Source organism: Pelodiscus sinensis, chromosome 5 (genome assembly GCF_049634645.1).
Source record: "Pelodiscus sinensis isolate JC-2024 chromosome 5, ASM4963464v1, whole genome shotgun sequence".
NCBI lineage: Eukaryota > Metazoa > Chordata > Testudines > Trionychidae > Pelodiscus > Pelodiscus sinensis.
Window position 1 is genome coordinate 8,770,796 of NC_134715.1, and position 13,225 is coordinate 8,784,020.

The window sequence follows — 13,225 nt, forward strand, 5'->3', positions numbered from 1 at the left end:
GGGGAGTGCCACCGTCATTTCTATGGACCTGAAATCAGGATTTAACTTAAACCTTGCAAGAGGAGAATTTTGACGGATATCACCTGTGTACTAGCAAATATGTTAACCTGAGCTATGGATGGAGCAATTATGTAATCTTTTAGACTACTGGCTTATTGTGCTAATTTTGTCTTACTGCTAGAACCTATCCAGGGCCTTGGGAACTCCCACCCTGTCGCTTCTCTACGTCCATTGGCACCCTATATAATCTATAGTAATCCATTGTTTAGCAGTGTCTCGCTGAGCCTAACAGCGAAATGACACTCCACCAGCACTGTGCATAATAAACCCTTGTGCTTGGATCTATATGTTCCTTCATAGATCATTAGAGAATTTACTTTCTCTTTTTCCTGTGGTGGAAGACCACACTTTGGCCAAAGAAAAACATTAAAGTAAAATCAGGAGGTATAGATTTAAAAAGAAAAGTTTGGCAAACAATGAATGTTGACGTTTTAATACAGTAGAGAAAATGAGTGTCATGCTTCCTATTAGCTCATCCAACCTAGATCACCCATCTTTCTCGCTCAATGGCAAATCGAAGGTTTGAATGTTTCACTTTAGAATTTACAATGATTGAAAAGCTGACCAAAGCCAGCTTCCCACTACTAGGCAATAAGAAGGGTCTCTTTTGAAGAAAGGGGTAGTCAGATTTGCAAGGGAAATTTTTGTGGATATGAGATTATCCCAACTTCCGATTACTTTGAACACAGAGCTCCAGCAAGGTATCATTTCAAGCTTCAAAAATTAACTATTGTTAATTTGGTCTCAAAATTTACCTAAAGATGATTTTTCTCATGAAAGCTGAAAACACATTGAAAGCATAAATTAAAATGACAAGCAAAAGGAAAAATAAAAGGAAGGCTGAAAATTTGTTCTGAAGGATTCTTTTCTTATGCTTGATTTAATAAAAGGGATTTTCTGCAATCAGAATGAGGAGCCTGAAACTTCAAGGGCAAATTTATGAATGTTTCATAAGTTAATAAAAATGAATAAAAATCCAGACGTGGCTCCATTTGTAAACAATTCTTGTTCTAAACCTAGAAATTTTATTAACAACAAAAAGGAAAGAGAAGAACTTGTACTGGACCAAGGAAAGCGGCTCAATTTAAAAAAAAAAAATCTTAAAAATAGATATTTGCTGTTCAGTACAGTAGCAGTAGAGGGCACCAAACTATCTTCAGTACCAGGCATTCCTGTACTTCTCCTACTGCAGTTGAAGAACCCAAAGAAGCAGAGAGAAGAAAAGGAAAACACACACAGATGCAAGGGCAGTGCCCAGGAGAAATTCAAATGCCACCCAGTTGATTAGCAGAGTGCCCACAGCTAGGTTCTGTGTTTCACAAATGCCTCCGTTTGCACACAAAAAAATTGGTTCTGCACATGGATAGAAAAGATTGAAGAGAACATTGTTCAGGGGCTTCTGGAACTACACTGAGGAGCAGTTTAGAGGTGCTGCCTGTGGTATTTGTGTGCAGTTATTTTATGATTTACACTATTTCTGTGAAACAGCGATAAACATTTATATGGTTTAAATTTAAATCCAACTGAACTGGGTATCTGCTTTCTCAGGGCCATCACTGGCCGGCGCACTTAGAAGACACTGAACTCTAACCTTATGAAGGTAACTGCTTTTGCATCAAATCAAAAGGAACAGGCTAGATGGTGGTATTTTTCTGAAGCAGTGTCAAAAAACAACTAGAAGGGATCATTATGGGCACAGGAAAGAACCCCAAAACAGCAATATATATGTTAAGGGCTATTTTTTAAAACAAATTCTCTTTATGATTTTGAGATCGTTGCAGTCAGGTAGCAATAATCTAAATAAAACTTTGCAAGAGAATGAATTGTAGAAAGTTAAAAATATCCTGTTATTTTTAGACTGATCCATATTTTAAAGGCATAAGACTTACGCTTACTACTTTCTGTTTGCTATAAATATTTGAAGCATTGATGGAAAGAAGGGAGAAAGGCCACAAAAGTACCTGAAGGCAGAATTTGGTCTCGTTCTTTTAAAGTAATCCACGGCCTTGGAGGCAGCTGCTCTGGATGAACTGAAATTACAAAAGAGTGACTAATTTAATTTAGGGTTTATAAATATCAATGTAAGTCACTATCTTAACTTAATCAAGTTGAGAGCTCAGCAGCATTGCCCAATACTATGCTTTAAAAACCCAGAGGGGAGATACGAAATTCCAAAGCCTTTATGCTCAAGGGAGGAAAGAGGATTCTGAATCATCATACAAAGGCCTAAAAATTGTAAATGTAATAAAATAGCAAATTCAGAAATCCCAAAATATTCAGGTATCCCAAAATAGTGCTTCTCTCTGATTTTCAGCACATGGGCATCCTCTTTTGCTCTCCATACTTCCTAAGACATTCCCTGAAACACTTCTGTACCACTGCAATGTTGCCATTTGACCCAATTTTCTCATCTAGTATTGTTAGTGAAATTCCTCTCCCTGGGACCTCGTAATGCCTGGGTGGCAATAAAACTCCAAAGGACTCTGTCCAAGGAAAAAAGCCCTTTTTAAAAATGATGTTGAGGAAATTGTGTGCAGTAATTTTACAACATAGTAGTCAAGTCCAGGTGTGATAGAAAGACTTCTCATTAAATTTTCATATAAACTAATTTCTAATAGGGATGTAAAATCCTGTTTAATAAGTTAACTGTTTTAACCAGGTAACCGCATAAATGGGTGTCATAAATGGTTGGCCGGAACAGCCCCTCACCCACGGTATGGCATGCAGATTAACCAGGTGATGCTTACCGGTTAACCATTCCACATCCCTAATTTCTAACAAAGGGTGCATTCAATTGGAGCTATGCAAATTGTGTAGCATATTTCAAGTTAATTTTGAAATAGCTTATTTTGAAATTTGGCGACGTATACACCACTCTTATTTCAAAATGAATCGCTATTCTGAAACATCCCTCACTTCTCGTGGAATGAGGTTTACAGGGACGTCAGAATAGCGAGCCAGTCATATTTTGGAATAATGGGCACGCTCAAAAGACACGAAATAGCAGTATCCCAAAATAGTGCTGCAGTGTAAATGAAGACAAACTGCACGAAATAAAAGTTATGGGAAATCATTAATGTTTAAGAGTGCCCTACCAAAAGTACCCCATAAATCTTACTAAAGGTTTTTATTTAGTTTTCCCCCCAAAAAAGATAGTATGTTGTAGACAGGATTGCAAAGTAAATCTCTCAAATTCATCAAATGCTTTAAAAAAGAATCCCACCCCAAATAAATACCCTACAACCAAACTCAATTTCAGTTTGTATCAATACATTTGAAGGAGGGACGAAGGGGAAACAGGACACAAAACTAAAACATTCAACAGTGAAATAGAGTGGTTAAATTATAAATGCATAAGGGCAGGATTTTAAAATAGTGAGAGAAATCTATTTCTGGACTGAAGTTTTAGGAACAGTTGAAATCATGCTGCTTGCAATTTGGAATTAATACAAGTGAAAAGTACCGAAGTAGGAGCAATAACAAACTGAGGGCTTCAGTTTCTAATAAGATATAAAGTGAGGATAGAGGCCGTACAAACTCTCCCATGTCACCCAGCCAATGTATCTCAGCCTCTGCTGATGAAAGGATAGTTTGGTTCCCTGTCAAATTAAACTTTGGCCCTAATGAGATTGCCAGCCATGATGCCAATTTTTAACTGATTTAAAATACACTGATCCTACCCAACCGCTTCTCCTGGATGCACATGCTCCCTTAAACAGAAACCTTTTGTCACTACTTATCAGTTCTGGACTAGGGATGTAAGAGTTTAACCAGTTAACTAATAAGCATCTGCTTATAGGTTACCTTGCCGGTTAATCTCTCGGCCAATGCTGGGGGCTCATGAAGCCAGCAGCCACAGGGAGCATTGAACCATGCAACAGACTGAATTTCAATCAGATATTTAGTAGGTTTCTTGTTTTTTTTTTAATTTTTACAACGCTATTCTGGGCTCAAAGCAGTGATCTAGTGGCGAAGGACGCCATATTCCATATATTAAATCTAAGCCATTAATTTAGGAAGCTAGATTTCTTCATGCCCTACCACAAGTCATATCTGTTACAATACTACTTCATCGATTTTGTTATTTTTGTGTGGGAGTCCCAGGACTTGATAGGATCATAAAAGCAGTTGGAAGCGATTCAGAAACTCAGACCCTCAATTGAATGCTATCCAATACGAGTGACAGTGTTTGGCAGTTAGTTATGTCAAATGAAAATTCTGGTTGTGTTACCTGCTAGATTGTCAAGCATGTAGTTCAGCAGCTTTCGTGTTCCATCTGGGTCCTGGTACAGGCTGAGAATATCCTGTGATAAAGGATTGCCTGAAAGATTCAGAACAAAAATGCAATAATGAGCTCCCTGAATCAAAATGTGCATTGAAACTTGACTTTCCTGAAAGAGAATAGCACGCCCAGGAGGAGACAGACAAGATGATCCATTTGGTCTTTTCCATTTCCAATTTATCTAATTCCAGAATATAACAATGGATGGCCTGGGAAATAGCTAGCACAGATGATAGTATCTTTCATATCATTTCAACTGAGCAGTAACCCAAGTAATTTTTTGTTTCAACCTCACTAAACACATTCATTTTTATATTTGGAAATTATGCACTTAAGTACCGCATTAAAAAAATAAACTATGTTTTAAGTAGTGGAGGAAGGATAAAATGGACAATTCAAGGCCACTGATAAGCTTCTTGTAGAAAGATATGCAGGGCCACTAGGACACGTATGCTCTGAAAGGGCACTGTGAAAACATGCATAGGTATGTGGCACTGCTCTGGGGCAAGTGTTTACTCTCACTGAGGCAAATGGTTGAGGATGCATGCATTCCATAATACAAAGCCCAAAAGCTTGGATAACTTAAACTTTAACACAACAGCCAGCAATGATACTTTTCAACAATTTCTGGGTAAAATAGAGGGATTTCAGGAGAGGCAGCTTCACGATGAACTGTGCATGCATGCAGAACACATCTCTTACCAAAAGCACCCCAACTAGAGGATTCTGAAATTTTGCACAGAGCACATGCACAGTTTAACAGTTATGCCAAACTGAAGGTCAAAACAGATTTTCTCTCAAACCCAGAGAATTCTCTTCTGCCTCGTGTAGAGTATTTTACTTACAGAGTTCCAACTTTCAATCAATCTTTAGCTACTGTCCTAATTCATCTTTGTTCATCTCCAATATAGCTAAAGATATATTGCTTAATATTCCAGATGACAAACTATGGACATAGTGTTGTTGGGTTTTTTTAAACTTGGTCTAAAACTTGGTTTAACACATAAAAACCACCAAAAAAAGTTATGAATAGGGTTACCGGAAATCTGCAGGACATTCTGCCAAATTCTGCAAATTTTGGGAAGTTTATTCCTTAAAGGCAATTCATCTCAAAATATAAACCCTAATGTAATACTTTTTTTCAGTGAAATATATTGATTTTACTTAAAAATTAGTCAGCCATCTTTTGCTCCTTTAAAAAAAACCTCTGCTACCCTGAAATTTCATCCTACTCTCTCCTTCTGAAGACATTCGTAATCCTTCTAAAGTTTCTTTCTTGCCATCTCAACCTCCCATATAATGAAGTATACCTACATATTAAGACTGAAGAGCTATTTTCATATGGAAAACCTGCAATATTTTTCTAGCGGAACATGTTCAGGAGCACAATTTTCATAAAATAAAAATGCAATATTATTGTAATAATATTCTAGGAGTGGGGGAAACAAGGTATCTTGAACAAATGCAGCAGACACAGCCATGCATACTACAAATATAGACTATGGCTTGCTTTGAAAAGGAGTTTTAAAATCACAGAACACTACAGAGCCCAAAAATATCAATCTGGAGAATTGTTAGAAGTGCACTCACCTTTCAAACCTAGGGTTTGTAGCTGGAAGAGCCGTCCAAGTTCATAAGGCAAAACCCGTAGCATATTGTTATTTAAAAGCAATTCCCTACAATAGATGAAAAAGTAGTTTATTAGCATCATTTTAAAAGGGTCGTTTTCATGATACTGTATGCGGTGATATTCTTGAAGGATGGCTACTTCAGTTTTTAAATTGTTATACATTCTGTAAATAAGATTATAAACTTTCACGTTTAAGTTTGAAGATAAAGAACTGGACAAAACCATAATACATCAGGACAAAAAGGAAACACTGTACACATACAAGGTGTCGTGTTGAGGAAGCATGAAGCTACAACAATTTTTGTATTGACCTCTAAGGGTCACATAAGTGGGATACAAAAAAAAATTTTTTTTAAATTGAGTAAGCATTTTACTTGGAAGCAGAGATGCTAATTGTGAGTTCAATGGCTATTTGACAGGGTTTTTCATTTGTAAGCTGGCTGAAAGCCAGCATTGAGCATTTGTGGCAATGGACAGTAGCTCAATGTAATTAGTTAATTGCCCACAGAAAACAGACAGCCATATGGGGATATTTCAAAAAGCCCAATAAAATAATCAGAGAGTTAGAGGTTTAATGCTAAAGAGAATCCGTTAATAATAAAACTAATTTGCCTTGCAGGTCTATATTAACGTACATCTAAGAATTTTAAAGAAAAGTCTATGCACAAATTTCAAGGACAAAGTTTGTTCACTTGTTCCCATATCCATCAGTGACAGACTCTTGGGAAGTTAAGCAGTCTACCCTTCTCACCTGAGAGATACCATGTTTCCTAGTTCTGCTGGTAAACTTCGGAGTTTGTTGGATGATAGATCCAGGTAAACCAGATTATGGAGCTTGGCAATATCAGGTGGAATGCGAGCAAGATTATTGTCATTGAGGTGTAGAGCAGTCAAGTGAGTCAGGGACCAAAGTGACATACTTAAGCACCGCACTCTACCTAAAAGAGAAAATGTAAAGAATTAAGTCTCCAAATAGCTTTTTATTCTTAAATTAAAACAGGAGGCACAAATCATAGGGAATGGAGAGGTACAACTTTAATGTGCTGAAAAATCAGGTGCGGAAATCACACTTCTGGTAATTAAGTGGAATTTTGATGTTTTTTAGCCTACCTAAGTGCTGAAATATATCCCAGGAGGAAGAACTGAACTCACTCAGCCAGATTTATCTGTAATGTTTCATCACTAATAGGTTTTAAATGACCGTCCAATACTAGTTTTGAGTAGGAAAGAGAAATGGAAAGAAAAAAAATCAGATGCAAACCTGCTTTTTGCATGTTAGTTTTTAATCAAATCTATTCAAACTCAAAACAAACAGTATTTTGAGTGATCCTAGAAGTCAGGTATTTTTCCTTAATTATGGTTCTCTCCTTTCCCTGAAACAAAGCACTTTTATAAGAGAAGCTTTCAAATCAGTATTAATTTACGATCAGAGCAATACTCCTAAAGAGCAATTTAGCCATGACAAGATTTAAAAACTCACCAGAGATTTCTAATTCTGCCCAGTGAGATTTCTTCCCATTGGCTACCTCCTCTGCTGACATGATGGTGTAAATTCTGCGAGGATCTGGAGGATCATATTTTTCCTTTGGCATCCCTGTTAGTCTGAAAGATTGCCATGATTATTACAGTACACAGCTGAAAATTTATTTTAGAACAGAGCCATCTGACCAATTATACTTCATGAACTTGCTTCTGCAAAAACGGGGGTACTTCAAGTACTTCTCACAGTGCATAAAGTTAGTATGTGCTTATGTCCCTGCAGAATCAGGGCCAATGTTGCAAAAGGGAGTTTCTTCCTTGGAAGCTTTGGTTTCTGAAGTCAGAATAATTGCATTATCTTATACTAATCGACAAGTAGAATTTCTAAGTTCCACTGTGCTGCCTGCCCTCCCCTGCTGCTGCCACCGCCCTCCCCATTCCTGCCTACTTTCCCTGCTGCCTCCTCCACCCCCCACCCCGACACAGGTGTCTGTCTACTGCAGGGTGGGGGAACCTATGACTAGAGAGCTGGATGCGGCCCTCTGCTTGCATGATTCTGGCACCCTCGGCTTGGAGCTCCCCCCACCCCAGCATTGGGGAGCATGCACTGGTGCTCCAGCCTGCCACTGTCCCACCATGGGACTGGAGCACACAAAATCTACTAGCCTGGGCCCCCTTAGGCACAGGGCATACCATCATAAAAAAACCACTGGGAAGAGGTGAGAGGTGCAAGCTCTGGAAGGGAATTTGGGTGCAGGACGAAGTAGAGAAGGGGATGCTGGCTCAGGGAAGGGGCTCCAGGTTGGGGAATTTCAGGCTCAGGTGTAGGGCTGGGGTGCTGAGCAAGCCTCAGGCTTGTGGCTGTGATGGTGCAGGAGTTTGGGTTGGGGTGAATGAGGGGCTCAGGGCAGAGGCTGGGAGTATGATGGGCTCATAGAATCATAGAGCTGGAAGAGACCTTAGAAGACCATCAAGTCCAGCCCCCTGCTCTAGACAGGATCAATCCCAACTAAATCAACCCATCCAGGGCTTTGTCAAGCTGAGACTTAAGCACCTCTAGGGATGGAGACTCCACTACTTTCCTAGGTAACCCATCCCAGGGCTTCACCACCCTCCTAGTGAAATAGTTTTTCCTAATATCCAACCTGGACCTCTCCCACCGCAACTTGAGACCATTGCTCCTTGTTCTGCCATCCGTCATCACTGAGAACAGCCTTTCTCCAGCCTCTTTGGAACCTCCCTTCAGGAAGTTGAAGGCCGCTATCAAATACAAGCTCACTTCTCTTCTGCAGACTAAGCAGACGCAACTCCCTCAGCCTCTCCTCGTAGGTCATATGATCCAGCCCCCTAATCATTTTGGTTGCCTCTGCTGGACCCTCTCCAACGCATTCACATCCTTCCTGTAATTGGGAGCCCAGAACTGGACACAATACTTTGTGTAATTGGGAGCCCAGAACTGGACACAATACAGATGTGGCCTCACCAGAGCTGAGTAAAGAGGAATAATCACTTCTCTGGATTGATTGGCAATGCTCCTCTTAATGCAACTTAATATGACATTAGCCTTCTTGGCTACAAGGGCACACTGTTGACTCATATCCAGCTTCTCATCCACTGTAATTCCCAGGTCCTTTTCTACAGAACTGCTACTTAGCCAGTTGGTCCCCAGCCTGTAACAATGCTTGGGATGCTTCCTTGTTGAACCTCATCAGATTTCTTGTGGCCCAATCCTCCAATTTGTCTAAAGTCACACTGGACTCTATCCCTACCCTCCAGCATATCTACCTCTCCCCCAGCTTAGTGTTATCTGCAAACTTGCTGAGGGTGCAATCCATCCCCTCATCCAGGTCAGTAATAAAGATGTTGAACAAATCAGGACACAGATTTGCAGTGTGTGAATGGTGCAGGAGTGCTGTGGCAGAAGACGGGGGGATGTGGTGGTGAAGGAGTTTGGGGATATGAGAGGCTCAGGACAGGCGGTTCCAGTTTATGATAGGCTCAGGTTTTGGGTGTGGGGGGGTTCAGGAGTGTTATGATGCTGCGGCCAGATAGGGGCTTGTTGGCCAGGCTTCATTTTTAAATAAAATATTATGTCAAACACAACATGTTTCAGCATTGTCTTTATTTATGAGAGGGACAGGGAACCTGTTTTGAGTCACTAACCAACAGAAATGTCAGTTGGGGCCACACAAGTGAGATGAAAAAAACCAATCCCACCAAAACTCCCCAAACCTCACTAATGTGGCCCCAACTGTGCTGGTGAGGGCAGGGGACAGGGTGCTGGTGGGGGGCGGGAGGGGGGTCTGCCCAGGGGGAGGGGACAGACAGCTGGGGCCAGTACCTGGGGATCCTGGGTCTCAGGAAGCACGCTGGCTGCTCTTCCCCTCCCCTCCCCCAGGCACCCTCCCGCTCTAACCCAATTCCTCCCCTTCCCCAGAGCCAGGCACACCTCCCCCCTGCCCCTGCTCTAATCCAATCCTTCTCTCCTCCCCTTCCCCAGAGCCAGGCACCCCCTTCCCCTTTAACCCAATCCCCGTCAACTTCCCCAGAACCAGGCACTGTTTTGCCATGAAACTTTGAGGATGCCCTCCCATGATTGGAGCATGGGCCAGACCCTCGCTCTTTCACCCATGATCAATCTGGTTGGCCATGGACCATAGACTCATAACAGCCACACTGGGTCAGACCGAAGGTCCACCATCTAGCTCAGTATCCTGTCTTTAGTTAAGTGATCAAAGTGGTTAAATAATGTTGGTCCTTGCACCGATTTACACCTGCCTATGTGGAAGGGATGCATTAGTCCCATGACACCAAGAACTACAAAGTTTAAGGTGACCTCTTCTATTTATATTGGTAGCTTTCTCTTTTGGGGGAGGGAGAGGGGAGAGAAACAGGTAACATTTGTTAATATATCACCCTGCATTGTGAAAGTTTCTCTGTCAGTAAGTGGAGAGTTTCATCTGCTATAAAACACTTCAATTAATTTCACTTCTCCTCAGTGAATCAGACCCTGAATTGCAAATTACGAGACTTGCTCATTTGTTATGAAGACCGTAAGCTACCCTCCACAACACTAATCAAAAGCTACATTAGAGAGTCAAACACTGGTGTAACTTCTGAGATTATGAATGCTTAAAATGAAACCTAAAATTAAACATGTTCTTTGATTTCTGCGTGTTATTCAAAACAGATTAAGATTTCATATAATGACCACTTGTTACAGAGATCACCTACCAACCCACCTACGAAATGTTTCAAGTGGCCTTAAGTCAACAGCACACCACATGGGTAACTTTCCTATATTGTCTATTTGTATGTATCCCCTATCAAAATAACCCTAACTGTACAAACACATTTCCAAAGTTATCCTGGAAAAGCTATAAGTTACCAAAACAGTCACATTACAGTAAAAAGAGAACATAAAACACAACTTGTGCTAACTGTATTCTCGAACATTTGTGCCCATATTTCACACACTGAAAACTCTATTTGTATCAATGTACAGAAAGAAAAATTCTCCAATGCACAAAAAGACAATTTAATCTCTTAATAAGAAATGTGTTTGTCTACAAAAAATACCTTCGCCTCCATAGGACTATAAATATATATTACATGTTTGATCATTACAAGAGGTACAAACAAAGAATTCTAACAGTACTTCACAGTCATCTAAAGACAGATTTTTGGAAACATACTGCAACTGAAATCAAGAGGACAGAGCAACTGCTTAGCCCAGCAATCACACACAACTGCAATTAGTCTCAAACAGCTCTTGCTCAGGTGTATACAAAGGCTAGCCCAGCGATACTTTTGGCTGACAACACTGCACTTAGAACATCTGTGTCCTGCCTTTTGCTACTCCTTCTTGACATGAAACTGCATCTACTGGATTTACTGTAAAAATGCTATGAACTAAAGCAAAAGAGTCCAAAGATGCAGTTTAAAGTGAAGCTTTGGAAAACGCAGCCTGTCAAACAAGGAAGTATTGTGCCATTAGACCATATTGATGAAGTGGAATCTGCAAAGGTTTAATTTAGGGACTCTGAACAGCTTGAGCACTCAAATACAGACTTTCAAAAAGTCAACCATCTTCTGTTTTCAACTACTACTACATTTTTGTAAGTGATGTTGGTGTGAATAACAAGGGAACTTCAGGATAAACGTAGCAGCAGCACTATAAACTCACTGAAATTTTGCTAGGGAAAAATTAGAGCCAGTCATATAGATTCTATTTGTGCTGAAGTAGTTGCCAACCACAATCCAATATTTCTAAAAGAAGTCACAATTTTCTTCACGGGTTTAAAAAGAAATGCAACTGGTTATAATCACACTGCATGGCAGCGATGAGACCCCAGCTGGAGTGCTGGGACTAACTGGGAAAGAATGTGGACTAACTGGGAAAGAATCCAGAACAGAGCAATAAAACTGACCGATGAGGAAACATTAGAAAAACTAGGCAAATTTAGTCAGGAGAAAAGAATACTGGGGGGGAGGGGCTAATAACCCCTAACATATTTGAAGACTGTTGTATAAAAAGGAAGGCGATCAATTGTATTCCAGATCACTGAAGACAGACAAGTAATAGGCTTAATCTGTAACAAAGATGACTTAGATTAGATATTAGGAAAAGCTAAACAGAAGTGAAGCTTAGAATCAGGCTTCTAAAGGAGGCTGTGGAATCTGTCCCTGGAGTTTAAGAATCTGTTTCACTGACACCTGTGGGGGTGGGCCTGATTTACTTGGCCCTGCCTCTGTGCAAGGGACTGGACTTGACTTCAAGCCCCCTTCCAGCCCTACATTTACATAAGAACAGCCATACTAGGTCAGACCAAAGGTCCATTTAGCCTAGTATCCTGTCTTCCAACAGTGGCCAATACCAGATGCCCCAGAGGGAATGAACAGAACAGGTAATCAAATGATCCATCCCGTCACCCATTCCTAGCTTCTGACAAACAGAAATTAGGGACACCATTCCAGTCCACCCTAGCTAAGAGCCATTGACAGACCAATCCTCCATAAATTTATCTAGTTCTTCTCATTCTTTTTCGAACCCCAATTTCTACAACTGCATTAAGTTGCCAATGTGGAGTTACAATCCACAACCCCAAATTCTCCTGAGTCACTATTTCAAATCATGGGACTAAAAGTACGTCTTAAACTTTCACCTTTTAAATTTAGATATCTTTTTTCAGAAGAGCTCAGAAGAAAACCAGCAAAGCATCTTTCATCAACTAGGAAGAAGATAAATTTACCAATTTGTGCTGGAAGCGAGAGTAGTCAGCTTGCTTCTATCTTAAGTTATTATTTAATGTTTCCATTGCAGTAGCTCTCAGAGATCAGCTATGCACTGTATAAATATAAGAGATGGCCCCTTTCCCCAAAGTGCTTACAGACTAATAGAAATTCATCTTATTGAGTCATTATGGCATATACTGTTCAATCTTAGTTCTTTCATGCTTGAACATACAAATGAATTTTCTTTCATAAAGAGGGAAGTAGAGATGTAAAGGATAACATGTTGGCACAAATTCAAAACCTCTTTCTAGACCTCAAGTGCATTGACATTTTCATGATTTTTCACAGGGGTGTGACTGTGGTTTTCTGAAGGTTCTCCAGCAGATAGTCTGAATAATTTCTCCCTGTCCTGTAACAGAACACAATCTAATGCCCAATAACCCCCTTTAACGCTTGCCAAATGGGATTAAAAGCATACATGCTTAAGAAGATAGCAACATTTAACAATACATTTGTTTTCACCTCTCGGGACCTGACTG

At 40.2% G+C, this 13,225-nt stretch overlaps 1 protein-coding gene across 4 annotated transcripts in view; it reads right to left on the bottom strand.

The window, feature by feature from the left end:
* CNOT6L (CCR4-NOT transcription complex subunit 6 like) overlaps positions 1-13,225 on the bottom strand; it is a 66,618-nt gene that overhangs the window by 22,670 nt on the left and 30,723 nt on the right. For 3 of the 4 annotated variants that reach the window (XM_075929452.1, XM_075929451.1, XM_075929453.1), the window contains 5 exons: positions 7,453-7,574; positions 6,724-6,910; positions 5,933-6,018; positions 4,292-4,381; positions 2,022-2,090 (listed from right to left, as the gene is read on the bottom strand). In XM_075929452.1, coding sequence (XP_075785567.1) covers positions 2,022-2,090; positions 4,292-4,381; positions 5,933-6,018; positions 6,724-6,910; positions 7,453-7,564 — 544 coding nt within the window. In that variant the 5' untranslated portion in view covers positions 7,565-7,574. The remainder of the gene's footprint in view (positions 1-2,021; positions 2,091-4,291; positions 4,382-5,932; positions 6,019-6,723; positions 6,911-7,452; positions 7,575-13,225) is intronic. The other variant, XM_075929454.1, reaches the window with a different exon arrangement.